The sequence below is a fragment of the Lonchura striata genome, chromosome 17, assembly GCF_046129695.1.
Source record: "Lonchura striata isolate bLonStr1 chromosome 17, bLonStr1.mat, whole genome shotgun sequence".
In the NCBI taxonomy this organism is placed as follows: domain Eukaryota; kingdom Metazoa; phylum Chordata; class Aves; order Passeriformes; family Estrildidae; genus Lonchura; species Lonchura striata.
Window position 1 is genome coordinate 3,462,075 of NC_134619.1, and position 22,088 is coordinate 3,484,162.

Genomic DNA, 22,088 nt, shown 5'->3' on the forward strand with positions numbered 1-22,088 from the left:
TTGTAAGATCTTTTACACCCTGCAGGACCTGGGCACTTGTTAAGTTTAATCCATTTCTGTGCCATGTAAAGAAGTATCTGCTCACAACTCGGGTTCATGGGGGTAAATGTAGGGCAGGAATTGCCTTCTCCCTCTTCCACCCACGCTCCAAAGGCAGCACAAGGCTGTTCCCTGTCCCTGCCATGGGCATCTGTGTCCTGCAGAACAGGTACCTGTGCTGATGGGAGCCACAGGAGCCTCTCCTGGGCTGTGCTGAGCACAGTGATGGGAAACCCCTGAAGGAAAAGTTCTGCCAGTGTGGCTTACAGGAGGTGCAGCTGGGCTGGCCCCAGCTCACAGCATCCTAATGGGAACATCCCCAAGGAGACACCACCTCCTCTGAGATCACTTCCAGTTGCCCTTGGATCTCCATGCAGCAGCAGGGAGCAAAGCACAACCAACAAGGCTGGAAATAAGATTTTCCTGCTGAAGTCTCCAGGGATTAGGGAGGGAACCCAAGGCAAGGCAGCCAAGCCTGGCCCTTTTGTGTATCACCTTCAAGTAGAACTGTTTGTGTACATGACTAACGTTGGGTCATGCCTGGAACATGTGAACATGCTGACAACATTTGTGTCACAACTGTAATGCATTTAATAAGCATCTCATTTGAATTATTAATGTACAGATCCCCCCTAAGTATTTTTGTGTTATAAACCCCATAATTTATCTAAGTACAAGCTGCAAGTTTGTAAATACAGCATTAAGAAGGTGGCTATTGCATAGCTGCTTTAACAAAATATCTTTTGTGGGTAAGATATATAGGCTTATTTGGAGAGGATTTTGCTGGAGAAGGGCTTCTCGAGGAAGTTATATGATGCTTAGCTGCAGCAGACAGGGAATATAATTTCATCATTTGTCCTGCTTGTCAGTAGGAATCAGTTTGACCTGACTGTGCTGTCTGATCTGAGCATCTCTTCAGCTCATTGTTCACCAGAGGCAGATTTATAAAACATCTGTACAGGAATGAGGCTGGAAGTGACACTTTGAGAGGAGAGCTGGAATAACAACTGCTGTGCCAGTAGCTGAAAAGGAGGCAGTGGAAATGCATGGCCTGAGAAGGCTGGCGAGGGATCTTTCCCTTCCCAGGGCACATGGTGACTGTGCCAGGCATGGCAGCAGTGGCACGGGGACACTGCTGATGGCTCAGCCAGGCCAGCACTGCACTGGAGAGCTGGGGTAACACAGCAGGGATGCAGTGGCTTGGAGCTGTTGTGCTCAGAAGTGTTTTCCAGCTACTGTAATCTATGCCCAGGGTCAGGTGGAAAAGTCGAGCCCTCTGTGAGGGCTCTTCTGGGCATCTCCAAGTGTTTGTGGGTCCCTGTGTGTGACATACACAGGCAAAGTGCAGAAAATATCTGTAAACTGCAAGAGGCATGTGAACCGTGCCCTTCTCAAGAACACTTGCTGACTGTTTATTGCTGACTGACTCTGCAGATTAAATTTGCATGAACAGCAAAAAGGAGTGTGATGGGAGGGAACCTAACCTCAAAGAAACTCAGCAGCCAACACTTCGGATGTTTGAATTACATCTGAATCAAGCTCTTGATTAAATCTTAGCAATGTCAAAAGCTCAAAGCAGCAATTTTAATTGATGTCACTTTTTCCCCCCTCATGCTGCTAAATTATCTGTTGCAATGTGCAGTGCATCCGTGTCAGTACATTAAATTTACACGCAAAGAGGAGAGATTAGGCAATAAAGCCACAGGACAAACAGTGTGGAGTCAGGCATATCTCCTTGGCTTCGTTCACTATTGGGTGTTTTTAAAAAGTGTTTCCAAATCTGAGTAAAACTGATTCCAGATGTGCTCATTTCAAGGATATAAAAATCACACTAGCACCAAGATTTATCTAAATTCTGCACTGTACCTGAAGAGATAACTAGTCCCATCTTACAAACAGAAGTGCTATAAACAATAAAAAGGCCACAGGCAAAGGTTGTAGTGCTTCGATCCCGTTAGCATCCTTTCTTCCCACATATTTCAGACTGATGTAGTTGGAGAATTCCTCTGAGGCTGCAGCACACTGGATCAGAGGGGCCTGGTAGGACGTGGGTCTCTTGTCGGGGCTGTCGGGGCTGGAGCCGTCCGTGGGCCGCTCCCCGATGTAGAGGAGGCTGCGCTCCTGCGTGTCCTGCTCGGTTTTGAACAGCTCGTACTCGGTGTGGGGCAGCTTGATGCCCAGAGCCAAACATCCGTTGGTGGGTGTTATATCCTGCTCCACCCCGGCGCTCCAGGAGCCCGCCAGCCCGCAGCTTCCCGCTTCCGAGGAGTTGAGCATCAGCACCGTCACCTGGTCCATCGGCGTCACCCGAGCCTGGGTGACTTTAAAGGCCAGCTCGGTGCCGCCCCGCACCTTGGAGGAGGGGATGCCCTGGCTGTAGTGCCCGGAGGCGTAGATGGTGAACGTGGGCTGCCTGCAGAGCGGGTCGGAGTAGTGGTAGTAGTGCCCTTCCCAGGTGTGGTTGTTGCCGTGGAATGTGAAGTACCTGGTGAGGAAGAGCACGGCCGGGCGGACCTCGCAGTGGGCGCTGACCCAGCTGCCGCTGAGCTGCATGGGCAGCGCGGCTCGGGCGGGCAGGATCGGCGGGTGGTGCTCATCGGCCCTGGAGACGATCGCACACGCCGGGCAAGGCTGCACGTGGTGCTGCAGGAGACAGAAAATAACAGTTCTGCCAACTGGGAAGCAAAAAAAAAAAAGAAAACCCCACCAAAACATTCTAGAATATTTCAAAAGCCGCGAGTCCCCTCGCCCACAGCAGGCTGCGGAACTGCGGGGAGCTCGGCCGAGGCTGCCGAGCAGATTAAGGGCATCAAGCGCTGCCCTGCTCTTTGCTATTCTGGTGCCCAAGGACACCGCGCTGTGCCGGCCGCGGAGGTCAGCCCGGGAGGAGCCCCGGGCCAGGGCAGAGCCAGGACGGGAGCGCTCCCTCGGGACTGCCAGCGTGCTCCCCGCCCGTTTTCCACGGCGAGCTGGGTGAGCATGAGGGCGCTGGGCCGTGCCAGAACAGAACGACGCCGCAGATTTTGGGAATGAAGGAGGATGTGACACCTGGCCGTGGGGAGATGCTGGAGCTGCAGCACCTCCAGGACAGCCCAGGGTGTTCTGCCTCCCCCTCGGGCCGTTCCTGCCCGCGTTCCCACGTCCGGGGATGCGGGGGAGGAGCGGGATAAGCGGGACGGGAGGGAGGGGGACGCGGCGTTTTCCCAGCAGCCAGAACGGGAGAAGAAAAGGACTCTGCAGAAGGGGGCCCTGACCTTCGCTTCCCCGCCCGTGCAGAGCTGAGTCAAAGCAGCCCTGCCCCTGATCCGCTGCCAGCAGGGGTTTTGTGTAGCTTGGAAATTTTTCTTGTACTTCATATATCACAACTGATTTATTTTTAAATAAGCAGGGTTGGAACATTATATAATTTTCTAGAACACGAGCTAATCTTTACTGAACTGTCATAGGCAAGAAGGTTAAATAACTCAGTAGTTAACTGTAGGGTGGGTAATTTACATGCAAGTTGATTGGAGTCTACTGTAATTTAGTCATTTTCAGCTTGCTTTACTGCTACTGTCACAGTAATGAGTGCTGACAGTACACAGTACATTATGGCTAAATAATCCCAGAAGTTGGCAAATATATATGCTCTCCTTAGGCAGGAAATTCTTTGATAATGAAAGGTAATTTGGGGAGAATGGGTTTCTTTAAAACAGATATAAATTTAAGGGGAAAAGAGTGATATTTTCAAAAAGAGAGTTAAAAATAATTCCTGACATAGCTGTGTAACTCAACAGCACAGGCAAATGGATGTCAGTTCACAGAAAATGAAAAAAAAAATTTAAAAAAGAAAAATCCTGTGCCCAATAAAATTATCACTATGGACATGGAGCCAAAACCCTTACTTGCTTAAACCAGTCGTGTGAAGTTATTTCTAATGTATGGCAGCTTCTAATTATGGCCAAGTGGTGACATCATGTGCGGGTCCATTGGAGAGCTGTTGGCTGATTAATTACAGGGCTGTATTCAGAGAGTGAATTTTAGTATCTTTAGGTTTGGTTTTAAATTAACTTTTTAAAGTGTTTATGTTTACCATCTGGTTTTGCTCATATATATGGTTTTGGCCCAAGATAATACAAGTTTAACCAATTTGAGAATGTTACTTTTGAGAGGGAGAGGGAGAGGGATGTTTCTCTGTGTTTTTCGAAGTTCAGTTGGTGTAGTTTGAGGTGTGGGGAAATGCTGCCCCAAAATAATTTTTATTTCATTTATTTCCCTTCTATCTGGAAAAGTTCAGAGAGGTTTCTTCATGTCATCTCACTGCTCTACCATTTCTAATTTGATCAGCTTCAATTTGGATGGAAAGCTGCTTTCCTGGGAATAAACCAAGTTGCTAAAAACCAAAATAAAATATAACAAAAGCCAACCAAAGTCGGCTGCTCAATTTTACGTATGTCAAAATGGAAGTCTGATTTCTGTGTAATAACATTATTGTACTGGGGGCAAGTTCCTGTGCTACTGGCATTGCAGCAAGGGCTGAAGAGTTAATGGCAGATCCCTTGCTCCCCTCAGCCTGGAGCACAGCCCAAGAGCAAGGAGAGGGCAGGCAGATGAAGGGCAGAGCAGATGAAGGGCAGAGCAGATGAAGGGCAGAGCAGATGGGCTCTAACAATGTGCAGCCTGAAGCCCTCGCTGACTTTGGTGCGGGGAACAAGGAAACTGCATTTCCTCGGAAAACACGGCCAAACAAAAGCTGGCAGCTCCAGGCCCATGCCTGTGCAGGCTTGTTTCCCATGCTGGTTTTGCTGAGCTTTCACCCATCCTGTTCTCTCAGGAAGGCAGAGGGTGAACCCCACATGCCCCGGGATCCCACCCCTGCAGCCCCGCACTGCCTCACCCGCGTGTCCTTGGGACTGCGGGGCCCAAGTGCTGCAAGGTGCTCCTCGAACAGCCAGGGAATGGCTGGCAAAGCCCCGGTGCAGGGAGGGAACCTCATCCTTACCAGGGCGCTCTGCAAGGGGCGCTGGTAGCCGGTGGGGCGGTAGTGCAGCCTCTCCCCCCAGTCCGTGTGGATGTCCCCCAGGTACAGCTCCTCCACCAGCCGGCTCCCGCTCTGCTGCGGCTGCAGCAGCGGCTGCAAGTGCCTCTCCACGCGCAGCAGGCTCAGCTCGTGCATGGCGAAGCCCAGCGCCGCCGTGCAGTCGCGCTCCGTCTTGGCGCTCAGCACCTCGTACAGGGCTCCGGGAGCCCAGGAGCGCCCCGGGGGCAGGAACCCACGGCAGCCCTCGCCAGAGGTCTGGTTGATCCAGGAGGCCACCTCCCGCATGGCCTTCTGGCTGTGGAACACGATGCCCACTTTGTGGAGGTGGTAGTCGGCCTCGGTGGCCCCGCGGGTGATCCAGGAGGCCTGGCGCAGCCGGAGCTTGCCCTTGATGACCAGCGAGTAGGAGGGGTCGCGGCAGGACGGGTCCCAGTAGTAGAACTGGAGGGCCTTGAAGAGCCGGTTGGTGTAGAAGAGGTAGGATCGGGTCAGGAACTCGGGTCCCGGCCGCACCTCACACCTGCGGGGAGAGCAGCGCTGAGCCACGGCCGAACGGGGGAAATCCCTGCCAGGGCAGCCGGGGTGTGGGAGAGGGGCGAGCAGAGGTGGAATCAGCTGCCTGGGCAAGAGCCTCCCACACATGGTGGCCACCCTTGGGTGGCTTTACAGTCTGGGCATCTGCTACTAAAATCTGAAAGTGATGGACAGAGACCTTACACTTCAGGCATGTCCATGGCAGGAGTGCGGAGGGCAGCAGGAATCAAGGCTGCTCTGCCCGTTTGAGCTGCACCCTGATGGGAAAGTGGCAGGAGGTTCTAGGGACAACCAGGGGTCCCAGCCTTCCTCCAGATGGGATTGAGGGCTTGGGGAAGGGGAGAAGGAAACTCTCTTCTTGTTGCCTGACAGTTTGCTGTACTGCGGGCAGGAGCTGCACTGAGGGGCTGGGGCCTTTAGGGGTCCATTCTGAGATCCTCTGGGGTCTGGGGATGGTTCCCAGTGGATGGGGTGCCTTCCCAGTAGAACGAGGTGGCTTACCTGGGACATTAAGGACGTGTTCCTGGGAATCTGGGGTGCTTTGAGATGGATGTTCCCTCCCAGGGTATGGGGTGTCTTCCCCGTGGTTTTAGGGGTGCATTGTCAGGGGTTTGGGGCATGTCCCCAGAGTATTGGGATGCCTTCCGGGGGTTTGGGGTGCCTTCCCCGGGCTCAGGGGGTGCCTTCCCCGGGCTCAGGGGGTGCTTTACCCAGCTCTGGGGGTGCTTTACCCGGTTCTGGGGTGCCTTACCCGGTTCTGGGGTGCTTTACCCGGCTCTGGGGGTGCTTTACCCGGTTCTGGGGTGCTTTACCCGGCTCTGGGGGTGCCTTACCCGGTTCTGGGGTGCTTTACCCGTATCTGGGGGTGCCTTACCCGGTTCTGGGGTGCTTTACCCGGCTCTGGGGTGCCTTACCCGGTTCTGGGGGTGCTTTACCCGGTTCTGGGGGTGCCTTACCCGGCTCTGGGGTGCTTTACCCGGTTCTGGGGGTGCCTTACCCGGCTCTGGGGTGCTTTACCCGGTTCTGGGGGTGCCTTACCCGGTGGAGACCCAGCGCCCCTCCAGGCGGGGCGGCAGCCGCGCGGCGATCCCGGCGCTGTCCTGCAGGTGGCGCAGCTGCTGGCGACAGCGTGGCTCCGCGGCCGCGCAGGCTGCGGACACGGGGGAGCGCGGTCAGCGCGGTCGGCGCGGTCAGCGCTGTGTCAGCGCTGTGTCAGCGCGGTCAGCGCGGTCAGCGCGGTGTCAGCGCGGTCAGAGCGGTCAGAGCGGTCTCCGCGCGGTCAGCGCGGTCGGCGCGGTCAGCGCGGTCAGCGCGGTGTCAGCGCGGTCAGTGCGGTCTCCGCGCGGTCAGCGCGGTGTCAGCGCGGTCAGCGCGGTCAGTGCGGTCAGTGCGGTCAGCGCGGTCAGTGCGGTCTCCGCGCGGTCAGTGCGGTCAGCGCGGTCAGCGCGGTCAGCGCGGTGTCAGCGCGGTCGGCGCGGTCAGCGCGGAGCGGAGCCCCCAGCGCCGAGCCCCGCACACCGAATGACCCCCGGCGGGCTCGCTCAGCGCCAAACCCTTAGCTAAGGACACGGGGGGGTTTATTTCTCTCAAGTTTTCCGAGTTGAGTTTCATCTGAATCCAAATGGTTTTTAGATGAAATCCTCAAATAAAACCGAGTGCCCTTTGTTCGTGTTCTTCCCCTCTCATGCTATTGTTGAGGCAGTGGCTGGAACGGGGAATTACAGCATGGGAACGCTGGCCTCGCCTGTCGCCCGCCATAAGGACAGTAATTCTGTCACTTACCTCATTTCCCATAACAACGGATGTTATTGGCTTAGGGAATGTGTGAACACTCAGCTAAATCCTGAAGACCTTTGCATGCACGCACACATATGTACATATATTCCTATACATTATTCACTCTTTGCCTAAGCACTCTGTGGAACTCATTGCAGGCTTGCTTCTCTAAGAAACTTGGGATTTCCCTTCTCATGGCACCACGGAATGAGCTCTCGGTGAAGCTCCTCCCGAAATCCCACTGATTCTCGGTGGTATAGCTGACCCCTGTCCCTATAGAGCTCAGCCCAGCCAGGGCTTTATGAGCCCAGATGGAGCTTGTTTGCTGCAGCTGTACTTTGCATTTTACCCAGGAGCGTGCTGGACATTTTGAAGCCAACTTGTATTCACTCCATAGGACGCAGGTTGCTTTCCAGCCTGCCCATCAGCTGGAGCAAAAGATCCAATATCTGTGTGTCACCTTCCCACAGAATGAGGATATGAAAGGTTTGCACACCCCATGCCTCAGCCAAGGAGATGAACACACAGAGTCACAATATACAAACTCTGGACCAAGTAAAGTGGGAATTTGGTAATTAAATGTCTGCTGTGCAAGTCAGAGGCTCCTGGAGAGGGAACCCCACTAAATCCCCTCTAAAAGGAGAGGGATTCCCACTTAGTAATTTCAGAATTTTATCTGATGGACAAATTCAGCCTTCACTATGCTGCTGCCATTTGTGAAGGTTTTACAGGTCATTTGAAATATATTTGTGTAGACTTAAGCACACAAAGCCTGAACTACCACAAAAGGAATAAACATTTGGAAAGGGAAGCCCCCAGTGAAGCAGGAGAGCAGTACCCAAAGGCCAGGGAAACCAGCCTTGCATTTTCTGGTACCTCCCCCTGCTCTGGAGTGCATGAAACAGCTGGAAAGACACATTATTAGAGTTCTGCTCTTTTGGGAGCAGACTCACAACTGCACTGCTCTTACCATCCTTCAGGGCTGGATGAGGTGAGCAGGCACAGCCAACTCCTTCACAACTGCTTGCACTCGTGCTTCCTAAAGTGCAGTTCCTGTGATTCTTCATGTGAAAATGGGAAAATATGGGATGACAAAACCCACTGCTATTAGTTAAACCTCTAATTTGGCAGCTGCAGCATGTGTGAGGCTGCCCCATGGGTGCCTATTTAGGAGAGCCATTAGGAGCTGGGGATCTGTATCCTCATCCCAGCTGTGCCATGGCTGTGCTCTGTGGTCCTGTGTGCTCCCTACTCCCAGGGCTTTTTTTTAAACTCACACTCAGAATATGCCAAGATTCATTTGACTGCCCTAAGAGACCTAAATACTGGAGAGTCATCAGAACAAGGGCAGTCCAAACTGAACCACACTTCAAACAAACACAAAATTATTATCCTAGAGAATACGGTAAACTAAAAAATAACCGTATTTTTATTAGAGGTAATAATGGACATAAGGGTCAAATTTCCTCTTGCCCATAACCACAGAAAGACTCTAGAGGTATCAGTGCAGTCTATAGATACATAGAATGCAGCTATAAAAGATACACAATATAACCCAGTCAACTCACAAACTGAGCTCTGCGTGTGTTTATTGCAGCAGAAGCTTCAATATCTCACTGAACCCTTCGTGCTACTCTTGGCAGAAACACTAAGAGTCTACATTGTTTGGGAGCAAAGACACTTTGGCAATGCAAGCACTGCATTTTGACACATTCAATACAAAAGGGAATTTTTATAATCAGAATCAAACTTCATGGGGAAAGAAAAAAAAAAAAAAGGAAAAAAAACTCCAGAATGTAAATATTTGACATGATGGGAATTCCTAGGGATTTTGTCTTACTTAATTGTGCACAAGACTCCAAGCTGGATGCATCCTCAAACCAAAAGCTATTGGCTTGTGTCCAAAATTTGTGGCTGCTTTTTTCTCTCTCAAATACTTCAGCCCCACCAGATCCAAACATCCTTTCAAGCTGGAAAAGTTTAGTCCCAGACGTAAAATCTGTAGTTAGAGCACCTCTCTATTCCAAGAGCAGCATAAAGTGGCTGTCACTCATATGTCACTCTGTTACTCAGCCCCTGGTAAAGAGCATCAGAGCAGCTCCTCTTTCTTAAGAGAGACACAAATTAACTGCTCTATAGAGTGCTCAGGCAAGAGGAAGGAATTATTCACAATTCATCTTCAAGACAAAAATCCTCATTCATAGGAAAACCTAAAAAAATGTCTGTGATCTCTCCCCCTCGCTCGCTCTGCCGTCTGTCTGTATCGATTAACCACAAACATTTCCAGAGAGCTCCCCAGCACAGCACTTAGACAAAACAGGGGCTTTTCCCAGCTTTGCAGTGCATTCTGCATCCCAAAGACCAGCCCAAAGCCTCGGAGCAAGGGGCTGCACGAGCACCCAGGCAGGCAGGAGTGGCAGAGCCTGCTCGGCATTGCCATCAGCACAAACCACACCAAGCCTTGAGCAAACAGCAGCAGCTGCTGACCAACCATTCCAACCCTCACTTGTATAAACTACTTTCAGGAAAATCAGAGCCATGGCATCAAATGATAAAAAGGGCAGAACTGGAAAGTCTCAGTTTCTCCTCACAGTAAATTGTTGGTAAAATTAAGGTGGAAGATTTTTGAGGAAACAGCCAAGCCTGGAAATGAGAGCCTTGTGCTACACATGAGCTGTGTGCTCCAGATGCAGAGCCACTTCTCACTTCTCACTTCTAAAGGAAAAAATCATCAACCAAGAGAGAAATGCTGTCATATTCCTCCTTGGAAACAAATCTTGTTTGTGCTCCCCCAAGCAGATTGACTCTGGAAAAAAGCAAAGTTGAGTCACACATCTGCTTCTTCATAAATGGAGGAGAAAATGCATATATTACAGTTTGCAACAAATTAGTTACTGTGGATCAGCTCTTCTCCAGAGCTAGAGTGTTTAATCTGTTACATGTTATTGCCTCCTATGGCCAGATTTTATCATTCCCATTTATAATTCTAATGTTTCAGTTAGTCACCCATTCACAGGGATAAGATCAGGGCCTGAAGTCACAGAGCATTACACAGTTCTTCATTTAGAGATGACATAAAACCTTTGATATTTTCTGAGGAATGTTCAGACTGGAAAGAAACGGGTGATAAGAAATATATCAATGTATTTTGCATAAGTGAATTACACTTTTCCACACAGACTTCATTAACACGGCAAAACAGTGTTTCTTTAGCATTTTTCTCTCCTGAGAGAATACAGAATGGGTTTTGGGTTAGCCACTAAAGGAATAAGCATTCTTTTAGAAGCAAACAAAATGGTCATATTTAACAAATCAATTTTTCTTGCATTTGTGTGGAGATTAAGTTAGTGGTACCTTTAATTCACTCAGAAAAAAGCATTTCCAAGAGAATAGCTCTGTGGGAAGAGATAAATTTTATATTATAATATTACAAAGTTATAAAATTTAAATATAGCCCACTGGGGATTAAAAACTCTATCAGAGCAGAACGTTGCATTTTGCCTATATGCAAATTGAACACAGTTCAGGACAGGACTTAAGCACACACTTAAGTCTCATTGGTTGCAGTGAAACTTAAGCATGTGCTTGAAATTAAGCCAGTGCATGAGCATTTTTCCTGATTAGTAATGCCTCCCTGAACTGAAGCCAGAATGTGGTCAAGTGGTTGAGGGACGATGCCAGTGCTTTCACTGGAGCACTGTTTGGTTTCTGGAAAAGTATTTCTATTATTCATCCCTTCTCTTATTTTTCTGTAAAATGGGTATGTTTGCATTTAGCTGTTTCACCAGTCTGGTGCTCAGTTCATGATATTCATGAAATCCTTTGAATTCATTAAATGTTTCTCAGTTAAGCCCTCAGGGCTTCCACAGTAACTATTACCCACGAACTATCATTGCAGAGCATCACCCTGAGTTTCCTCTTCACAGCTGAGCATAATCACACATGAAATCCTGCAGATCCTAAGAGGAAACTCAGCTGACTCAAAAGTCCCAAGTTTGGGATTTTAGAGAAGTTTTTCAAAACATACTTTCACCACATACATTTAGCGCAATGGCATATGAGTTTAGACATCCCTTTCTATGGTTTTAGCCTGGCTTTGTTCTAAGCTCTGTCTGCTCTGTCCCATTTCCAATATTAAAATAGTGAAGGGCTTGTGGTGAGTTGCCTGAGGGTTTTAAAGGCACTAGAGAATAAAATATTTTGCTCTTGGAATCACGGAATCATGTATTTTTCTTGTTAAGTGTCATGTCCAGCAACAGATGACAAGACATATGAGATTGTGGTAGGGAAGGGGAGGAAGGAGAAGTACCCCAAAGATCTTCTTCAGTATAAACTACATTTAAATAAAATGCCTTCTTAAAACTGCCTCTCTGGCTGTTTACCCAAAAGACAACCAAGCCTAACACTGTAAATGGAATTCAAGGGCTTGGTCCCAATTTTACGGGAGTCTGTAAGTAGGAAAGGTCTCATCAGCACCTTATTCAGAAGATGCCCATCCCCATAAACTGATGGTAACACTCTGTCTGAGAAAAGAAGGAGAAATGGGATAGGGGGAATCACAGAATTATTTTGGCTGGAAAGGACCTTCAAGACCATCATATTCTCAAATGGGGTGAACTAAGCAGAACATGTAAGAGCTGTCACAGAGGCTTGTGGTAAGACATCAAAGCACGAGAGCCAGACATGAGTCCACCCTCCCAAGAGCTCTCCTGCAGTTCATGCTCACCAAAACATCACTCTTAGGTTACACAACAGAGCTCTACTCACAACATCCTTGCTGTCCTGACAGAGACAGGAGCCATTTCACTTCATGTTCCTCCTCTCAGGCCCTGATGTTGCACAGATTCAGACCAGTCTGTGCTTCTTCTACAGCGAAACTGGTCAGTGTCAAAAGATTTACTGGAGAACAGAGCAGCAATTCCATGCAGCCCAATGGCCTCAGCTGGCCCAGCCATTGTGGTCAGCTCAGGGGCAACTGGCCCTTAGCTCAGAGCCTGTCCTGCTGCCAGCCCTGCACTGGGCAGCCCAGCTAGGGCAGGAGAGAGAGCAAGAGTGTTGAGAACAGGATCCTGCTGTGAGCCAAAATCTGAGAACTCACAGCATTAACATACCATAACTTGAGTTAAACTCTGATCAGTGTTGCCATGTAAGTCTGGCACAGGTAAATATGTAACCAAAACCCAAAAGAAAAAGAAGGAAAGAAAGGTGATGTTAGAGCTTTTTTACTTGAGAACTGCTGAAAGTTTGAATTTCAGTTTGGTGAGATAGGTGAGACCACAGTGAGATCTCTAACTCCCTGGGTGCCTAAACAGTGAAAGGCTGGGGAGAGCACACAGGGGGAAGCATTTTTTTTTTTTCCAAAACAAAAACAAAACAATTCAGTCCAATGCTGAACAATGGTACCCCAGGGTACCATCATGACTCAGTTAAATTCTAACCAGAATTCACATTCTTACCAAATGGCAGATTTTACATCTATATTCTTTAATTCAGATGAGCTGGAAACCCAACAGAAAAAACAGTGCATGGATGTGAAATTAATGCCACACTGTTGTTTTGAATGTATAGAGCACCCATGCAGGTTTTGGCAGTACCCCTGAACCCCTGCACAGACACTTTATTAGTGGCTATCATGGCCATTTTTAATAGTGATTGCTAAGCATATTTTTTCCTGGAGTGCTTTGAAGAGTAGAACCAGTAATCAGCCATGGCTTGGCTATAAAATGTCAACCTCATTTCAAACGTCTAAATCACTCACATGGACCAAGAGTGCAGAGAGGACCACCCACCACATAATATTAACATAAATACAGCATTTACCCAAAGCAAAATGAGCAACTGGAACTGGCGGGAATTGAGAGTAGAACAACAAAAAATGATGAGGGGGTGGGAGGGATTGAGTTACAAAGGAAGATTAAAAGAGCAAAGTACATATAGCCTGGCTGAGCAAGATGGATATGATAACAGCCTATAAATATTCACAAAGCACAAACACCAAGGAAAGGAAGGAATTCCTTGCAGTGAATAAAAGGATTCTGTTGGGAGTGAATGAAGAGAGGAAAAACATGTGGCTTGTAAGGCAGAGTGAACTTCTCGAGGCACAATGTAGAAGGCAACGTAAGTCCACTTGCTTGGCAGGATTTGAGGGATTGAGCAAGGCATTAGTTCAGCAGGGAACGACCCGCTCTAGGCAGGGAGTTGGCAGGATAATCTGAGTGGCCTTTCAGTCTCCCACTGCTATGGAGCCGCCCCAGTTCCCTGCTCCCACGGGGGACAGCTGCTCTCCTGTGTAAGCACATTGTTCACTGTCCTGCTCTTCAGAATCCCTGCCTGGCCTCCATGGGACTAGAAATGAGGGCCGGACGCACTAAGGCATTTCAGGACATAGAGACTGAAGCAACTGCAATAGGTACTAAACTGCTGGACACAGCTGGGAATCCCAGCAGGTCCCTACTATGTCAAGTACTCACTGCTGAAAATCTAAGTCCAGGAAATTAGGTTATAAACCCACTAAAGCAAAAACAATCCTTTTGTTCTCTCTTTATTTAGCACCTAACACAACAGGACTCTTGGCACTGCTACAAGGATACTGTTTATAGTAATAAAAGTAGGATCTAATAGGATCTAATATTCTGAGGCTACTTGGCTCCTGCAAAGCCAAGGATGAGATGGGTATTCAAAAGCAGTCATAGCAGAAAGCATCCTCAAGAAAAAAGCTCTGCAGAAACTGATCCAGAGCCCACACCAGCAACACACACACGTTTAACTTAGAGCCACAAGTGACCACAGAAAAAGGTTACTTGTTCAGCTGGAGCACAGAATTAAAGTTACTTCTAACATGTGTTTTGGGGTCTGGGTGTGGTTTCTAGATAGCCTGAAATTTCAGTCTACTGTTTAGCCTGTCCACATTAGCCAAGTTTTGATGTGTTCCAGTTCTCCTAAACTCTGCCGACAGATGCTAAAATCAGAGCTGACATTCAACCTACGTGCTGCATAATCAAATAACAGGACTTTTGCTACTCAAAACTAACAAACTCTGGGTGCTTTTCTGCAGCAAAACCTTGCTGTCATTTATATTTTTGTCTGTCTTTTCCTGGCAGCCTAACTGGTAAATATGATTTTTTTTTTCTCTGAAAAGCTTTAAAAATAACATGTCATTGTGTTTTTGTATCAACAGGGGAGAGCCAAGCCATAACTTGCCATGTCCAGCACTTGTGGATTTAGTGAGAGTGTGAACAAGGTGAATCCAATTGTCTCAGTGGGGAGCTTGGTGTATACATTGATCCCAGAGTGCCAGGAGAATGCTGCTTCCAAAGACCACAGTCTTGGAGTTAGACAAGGCCAAAATGTCACACATTTGTCAATGTTTCTTATTAACCCAGCAGAAACCATGGGGGACTTTTTCAGTGCTTGACATACACTCAAGTTTAAAGCAAGATTTTAAAATCTAAACTCAAGCAAATCTCTTCACGCACTCTGCGATGAGACTTCTCCTGTTGATTTATGTCCCCTCACACCAGCTGTAAGTAGATGTTGCACCAATCCAAATATCTGTCTAACAGTGCCACAGGAGCTGAGCTTCTCAGCAGCATTCAGTTTCAGCTGAATTCAAACCGTGATGATTCGATAAGCTATTCACTGAAAATGAGAAAACACCACTATGAAAGCCACAATTATCACACCATCACCCTGATAAAACTCAAAAATAATGATGGATTTCAACCCTCTTATCCCTTAACACCCTGAAGCTCTGGCATTTCAAATAGATATCAGAGCTTCTTTTCTAAGACAGAAACAGAACTTCTCTAATTTTGCATTTTAAACCATGAGACCTTTTAACTCCTTAAAGAAAAAAACCCACAGATCGCAGCTTACTAACCCCTTGGATCTTACACAAATTAAAATGGGAAGAAAAGGAGCTGTTCTATGAATCATATTTTCAGTTTCTGGCAGCACTCTTAGACTACAAGAGAAGGGTTACACATTGAAATTCTCACGTTCTCACTGTCAGTTTCTTGGGATTATTATATCTGAGATACACCATCTTAAAATCAGGAAGTTTCTCTTCTTTCATACCTTTATCTTCCACAACAAATGAGTAGGAAAACCAAAGCACTTGTGTAAGAGCATTGTATAGGTGCTTCCTAATTTTGAGGTTGATTTTAGCAGTGATTGTATCTCACCCATGAAAGCGTTGTCTTTATAGATGACATATGCTCTGTTGTGGGGAAACACAGGATCCCACTGAAAGCAAAACCTCTTTCCAAACTTTGTTCTGCCAGATGCAGCCTCCCCTAGCATTGGATTCCAGCTTTGGTTTTCTTCAGAGCAATTTCTGGCTTTTGAAAATCTCCTTACTCAACAATTTGTGCTTGTGGGGAAAATATAGAAACCACACAATATTTTTTCCCCTTGTGCTTTTTTTACGTGTCAGCCCTGTTTTTATCTATATCCATATACTTTGAAACATGGCTAACCCTATAATTATTGAGAGAACAAATAGAGTCACATCACACAATCCAGCATAGCACATTAGTTGTTGATTTTTTTTGGCATGAGAAATGAAGACTAAAAACCACTAACTTGGTAAAAAAAAAATTAGCTAAGTAAACATTAACCAAATAAATATTTTAACCAAAGACAATTATGTTGGTTTAGTAGTAAGAACAGACACATTATTGTGTAAATAGACACACATCTCTATGCTGAGTGTTGTTCTATCACTTATGGGATTCTCTTGCTAATCTCTTAACTGAATGCAACTGGTGATCTTATCTTACCTCAACACTGTCACTTTCAAACTTAGAAACAAACATTGAAAGCAAGAATAGATCTTTCATGTTAGAACCATGTAGGAGAAGCTACACCTGAAAAATATCAGCACAGTGTTATTGAAATGTACTGACTTTAATGAAAGTTTAGGTAAAACTCAGTAGATCTCTGGGGACATTTCCAGGAATGAGTGATTCTTTTCTGGAGGAGACTCCAAAGTCAGATCCAGTTACCTAACTTAAGTGGTTTTTCAACTAATTATGCACTGGTGTCATGCTCATGCTAATGTTCAGCCTTATGCAAAATGCTGTCTTGCTCACAGTGCAGTGAGCAAAGCTTGCTTTGATTTTAATGAATTCTGGGTCTAACTTTGGTATTTAAACAGTTATTTTGAGGTTCAGTTTCTGTTCTTACTGAAATCATTGGAAATTCTCTCAGTGACATCAGATACAAGAAGCAGAGAGTTTAGGTTAGACTGGACTAAGAGAAACTGCATGAGGATTTAAGAAAGAATTATTCTAATTACACTTGAGTGAGTAAACTTACATAATGCATTATAACAGATCCCTAAGCAGAGCAACTTGAGCTAGTAAGATACTTAGAGCATTCATATTTCTCAGCTGTATTTTGCAAACAACACATAACAAAGATCACACGTAAGGAGAACAGGAAAGTAACTCTACAGAAGTACCCTGCTCAGAGATTTCTTTCTATAGTCTGGTCCTTTACACTTAATGCAAGTAATGTCCAATAGCTGTCACTACACCATTCTTTTGCCTTGATCACTAAACCCTGAGCTGGAGAGGCAGGCCAATGTGGTATTTGCTGCCCAAAACCTCAGATGAGTGAACTAAGTGGTAAAAAGAGCAGTAGAAACCAAGGGATTGGATTTTCAGCGTCCAGACTGCACGGGGCCCTTAGGGACATCCTCCCATCCTTCCTTTCACCTGTCCCTTCTGTTCAAGAGTCCCAACCAAGTGTCTCCTCTGCATTTCCTAGGAAAATACTGTCTGAGGATGGAGGAGTCTCCCTCAGACTGCTCTTCATCATAAACAGAAATAATTTTGTGTATTTTTCACAGCACAGTTGCCTTAATGTTTTCCCATATGGTCTCTTAAGCCAGAACCTTTTCTTCTGAAACTACTCCAAGAACCGTGGGGTTGAAAGATGCCTTTCTGAAAGGGAACTGCAAAGATGCAGCTTGTGCTGTTTTGAGAGTCTGTCTGCACAGCTGGGGTTCAGAGTCACGTCCCTGGAGCAGGAGGCTACTTGTGAGGTTGTCCCTTGCCAGGACAGGTGCTGGAATCTCCCAGGGAGAATTCCCAACTCGAAAATCACCTCTAAGCCCTTCCTGTAACTAAACTCTGCTCGATGCTCTCCGTGCACCACACTCGGGACAGGAACGAGTTGCGGTGGCAAAGGGGATGCTCGACTGCCTCTGGGGAAGGGGCAGCGACCCCAGCCACTCCGGGAGCCTCGGGTGGGAGGCAGAGGCTGAGCCCCAGCCCAGCACTCCCTGGCCAGCTCAGCGCCGGACCGCCAGCCCTTCTGGCATCCTTGCACGGCGCTCACTCGGAAAAGGCTTAAGGGGTTCTGACCCCGCTCCCAATCGCACAGCTCGGGGGCACCAACCCGGGGCTCCGGGGCGGCCCCCGCCCGTCCCTGTCCCGGCGAGCGGCGGTGGAGCCGCGGAGCGCCCGGCACTCCGCGGGAGCGCGGCGGGGAAACCTGCCCCGGCCGGGCGTGCACCGGGGCTGAGGGAAACCTGCCCGGGACAGCCGGGCACCGGGGCTGAGGGAAACCTGCCCGGGACAGCCGGGCACCGGGGCTGAGGGAAACCTGCCCGGGACAGCCGGGCACCGGGGCTGAGGGAAGCCAACCCCGCCCGGGACAGCCGGGCACCGGGGCTGAGGGAAACCTGCCCGGGACAGCCGGGCACCGGGGCTGAGGGAAACCTGCCCGGGACAGCCGGGCACCGGGGCTGAGGGAAACCTGCCCGGGCCGGGACAGCCGGGCACCGGGGCTGAATGAAACCCTGCTCCGGCCGGGCGGGCACCGGGGCTGAGGGAAACCTGCCCGGGACAGCCGGGCACCGGGGCTGAGGGAAACCTGCCCGGGCCGGGACAGCCGGGCACCGGGGCTGAATGAAACCCTGCCCGGGACAGCCGGGCACCGGGGCTGAATGAAACCCTGCCCCGGCCGGGCTGGCACCGGGGCTGAGGGAAACCTGCCCGGGCCGGGACAGCCGGGCACCGGGGCTGAGGGAAACCTGCCCGGGCCGGGACAGCCGGGCACCGGGGCTGAGGGAAACCTGCCCGGGCCGGGACAGCCGGGCACCGGGGCTGAATGAAACCCTGCCCCGGCCGGGCGGGCACCGGGGCTGAGGAAAGCCAACCCCGCACGGGACAGCCGGGCACCGGGGCTGAGGGAAGCCAACCCCGCACGGGACAGCCGGGCACCGGGGCTGCATGAAACCTGCCCGGGACAGCCGGGCAGCGAGGGTGACCCGGGCAGGGAGCGGCGAGCGGGGAGCTCCGGCCGCCAGGTGCCTCTGCCCGGGCCGGGGCACCCCGGGATCCCCGTCCCGGCTCCGGCCCTACCGACACCCGCCGTGAGACTTCCTCCTGTCCTCTCGCCCACTCCTCGCCGCTTCTTTGCACCCTCTTCGCACTGCCCTTGCATTTTTCCTGCATCCCGCTCCCCAGTCCGCTGCGCTCTCCTCGCACACTTCTTGCACACTCCAGGCTGTCGGTCTGCACTCTCCACAAAGTCAGTCCGGTCGCATTCCAACTCCTCGCACCCTCCTGCCCGCTCCTGCCCCTCCACTGTGCCCGGATGGGTGAGGGAGGTGACGGGGACCCCATGAGAGTACGACCCCGACTCCGCCACCCGTGCTCTCGCCGCGGGACGGCAGCGGCCGCCGGTGGCACCTACCTACGAGCAGCCCTGCGAGCCACCAGCACCGGACCATGGTGCCCGCTGTGTCTCGGCCAGAGGCGCGATCGCCGCCGGTGCCCGCGGAGCTCAGCGGGGCGCGGCGCCCGGCGGTGCAGCCATGGGCCGCCTCCGGCGCTCCGGTGCCCGCGGCGGCACCCCGGCTTCAGCCCGCAGGCGTCCTGCTGAGCCCGAGCCTGGCGGAGGGATAAAGCGGGGGGCGAAAACAGAAAAGTATATATTTTAAAATAAAGCACCGCAGCCCACCCCGCCTTCGCAGCGGAGCGCGTCCCCCCGGCTGCTGATGGCTTTAATGGAGCTTGGCAGCCACAGGTTCCCGCTGCCAGAAGAGGTGGAGACTCCGCCGCCTGCGCCCCACATGCGGCCGCGCACCGCACACGCGGGGGAGGAGGAGGAGGAGAAGGAGGAGGAGAAGGAGAAGGAGAAGGGCAGCCCCGGCCCGGCACCACAGATCGAGGTGGGCTCCCGCCTGGGGACTGGCGCTTCTCCCTCAGGGGCCGGCCCCACCTCACCCGACCTGCGGCCTCGGGGCTGCCCTGGAGCCCAGGTCTTGGAGGCCCTGGAGGGGCGCGGGCCCGGCCTGCGCTGTGGGACGCCATGAGGGGATCGTCCCTCTATCTCCATGCATGAGGGGATCGTCTCGTCATCCCCACACCATGAGGGGATCGCCCCTCTATCCCCACACCATGAGGGGATCGTCCCTCTATGCCCACACCATGAGGGGATCATTCCTCCATCCCCAAGCCATGAAAGGATCATCTCGTCAGCCCCGGGCCATGAGGGGATCATCCCCATGCCATGAGGGGATCATCTCCATGCCATGAGGGGATTATCCCCATGCCCCCCACACCACGAGGGGATCATCCATGAGGGGATTGTTCCCACATCCCTGCAGCCTGGTCCCCTGCCCACTGTGTCCCTGGCACCCTCAGACCCTTCATTATCACCAGGGCCATAAAAAGAATGGGGTAAGTCCCTTTAAAACCCTCTCAACACTCTACAGATAGGAAATACGGGACCCTTTGAAGGCAAGTCAGAATGCCCACCTCAGGTGGTACTTGCCCATGCCAACCATTCCCTCTCTGTTCCCCAAACCAGGCCTGTGGGACAGAGCTGCGACTGACAAAGGACTCAGAATCAGCTCTTGTCATGAAGCAAAGCACAAATCTGAACTTAGATGTGTCTGGGACAGAATAACACTTTGTCTTGGTGAGTATCAGCAAACCATTTTATTCTCTCCCTTTGAGCACATAAAACAACGCGTGTGTCCTGTAGTGTGAGGGCTCAGCTGCCTTTGGAAGCAGTGAGGGAAGAGGCTGAGCTGCCATGGCTCTGCCAGGTCAACACTTACGGTGCTGGCACTAAAGGCTGAAGTTTAATGCATTTTTCCAGACTGAAAAACTAGTTTCAGTTTTTGTAAATGAGGCGAAGAAACCAAAACACATGTGTGCCCCCGGCAAAACCCCAGGACCCTGCACATTCACTTTTCCTGGTGAAACTGGCTGTTTCACCAAATAAAAGGAAACTTTAGGGGAAAATAAGGAAGCTTGTCTCCAAGTTCACAGCAGTATTCCTGCTGATTGCAGTGGGGAGAAGTTGAGGCCTGATTCCACAGTCCCATATTTGCTAAGCAGGACCTTCAGCGTGCTGGGGTGAGGTCTCACTGGAATGGGTTTAATGACTTTGTCAAAAATAATGCATAACATCTTTCATGCGAAGTGGGACAAACTTATCTGTCATGGGTGCATAAAGAATTAAAGTTTAATGATACTTGCCAAGATAAAAAATAACAAAGTCCATTTGTAATGCAGGCACTCCTTTTTCTAGCTGATGTTTTTATCTCTTTTTGTTTCTCAAATTCCCCAAACCAGTCATTCTCGGTAAATGTCCAAACCACTGTGGTTTTATTATATTTACAAATACATAAATTCTCAAATGCATAGGCAAAAAAAGTTGTCCTTTATAATGATAATAGAGAGAAAGAAATAGTTTTGCAAGAATTTTCTTTATAAACCAGTGCTTACTGTTTTCAGGCATAGCTAACTTAAATGGGAAAAATAATAGAACAGGTAATCTTTTACCACTATCAAACTTTTATTTTGGCTGCACACCTCTCATATGACACTTCCAGCTGCTAATACGAATCTCCTTGATTTCTTTTGGATCATTTTAAAAGCATTTTTTTTTTGGGGGGGGGGGAGGAATAGAACCAAAGCAGAGTCATTTTCATGCAGGTGTCTGAAAATTTTAATTATCATATGTAAACCATCAGAAGCTTTTATCACATGGGCATAGCGATAGATTTCATTCATCTGGCCTCTTTCATCCCTGCGGACCCCAAGGGACCTTATCAAAGTAACTGAGCCATGAGCCCTTCTCTTTTTTGGGGGGGAAGAATTCCTCCTGCCACCCTGGTGCTGCGGAGCTGCCAGAGAGCAGCGATGCAGCTGTTCAGCCACGCACTGCCCCAGGAGGATGAGAAGAGTGCCACAGCCTGTTAGAAATACCAGGAGGATTTAGACAGGCAATGGAGTCTTCCAACCTGGAACTCTGCCAGGACATCAGGCTTGCATTCTCAGCTCGCGTAAAAATGGCTGGGTAATCTTCGGCTCCTGCAGAGGACCAGCAATGTAAAAATGCCTATAATTTTTATTATCAAATAATTACAGGCTACCTGCTGGGCAAAGCACGTGGAGGGAGACAAATGAGTGCAAATAGCCTGTAATTCCAGCAGAACTATGTGGCCTGATTTATGCATTCAAAGAGAATAAAAGCTGTTCCTATTCTGATTCAGGGGCACTCGCAGTGCTGTAAATACTAACACAGCTGCAGGGTAACTGGGAACCAGACCAAGGTGTTTTTACATTAGCTATGCTTCACTTGCCTGGCACCTTGTGTAATATTCATTCCTGTGCAAAACAGGTACAGAATATTTGAACTCAGGATCATGCACTCTTGTTAGCTATACAGGGCATTGAGTTGTCCAGCTCCC

General features: G+C 49.6%; 1 protein-coding gene and 1 long non-coding RNA gene across 4 annotated transcripts in view; one reads left to right on the forward strand and one right to left on the reverse strand.

Annotated features, from left to right (window-relative positions):
* Window positions 1–606: 606 nt before the first annotated feature.
* On the reverse strand, window positions 607–19,174 carry APCDD1L (APC down-regulated 1 like). The gene is made up of 4 exons (XM_021553571.2): window positions 19,076–19,174; window positions 6,632–6,743; window positions 5,021–5,579; window positions 607–2,682 (listed from the first exon to the last, which is right to left on the reverse strand). Exons 1-4 carry the CDS (start codon window positions 19,110–19,112, stop codon window positions 1,918–1,920), a joined length of 1,473 nt encoding a protein of 490 aa, XP_021409246.1. The 5' UTR covers window positions 19,113–19,174; the 3' UTR covers window positions 607–1,917.
* Window positions 19,165–22,088, forward strand: part of LOC116184343 (uncharacterized) — a 59,732-nt gene continuing 56,808 nt past the window's right edge. The window contains exons 1-2 of one of the 3 annotated variants that reach the window (XR_013340886.1): window positions 19,165–19,553; window positions 20,195–20,305. This is a non-coding gene — a long non-coding RNA (uncharacterized LOC116184343). The remainder of the gene's footprint in view (window positions 19,554–20,194; window positions 20,306–22,088) is intronic. The other 2 variants (XR_004149109.2, XR_004149108.2) reach the window with 2 other exon arrangements.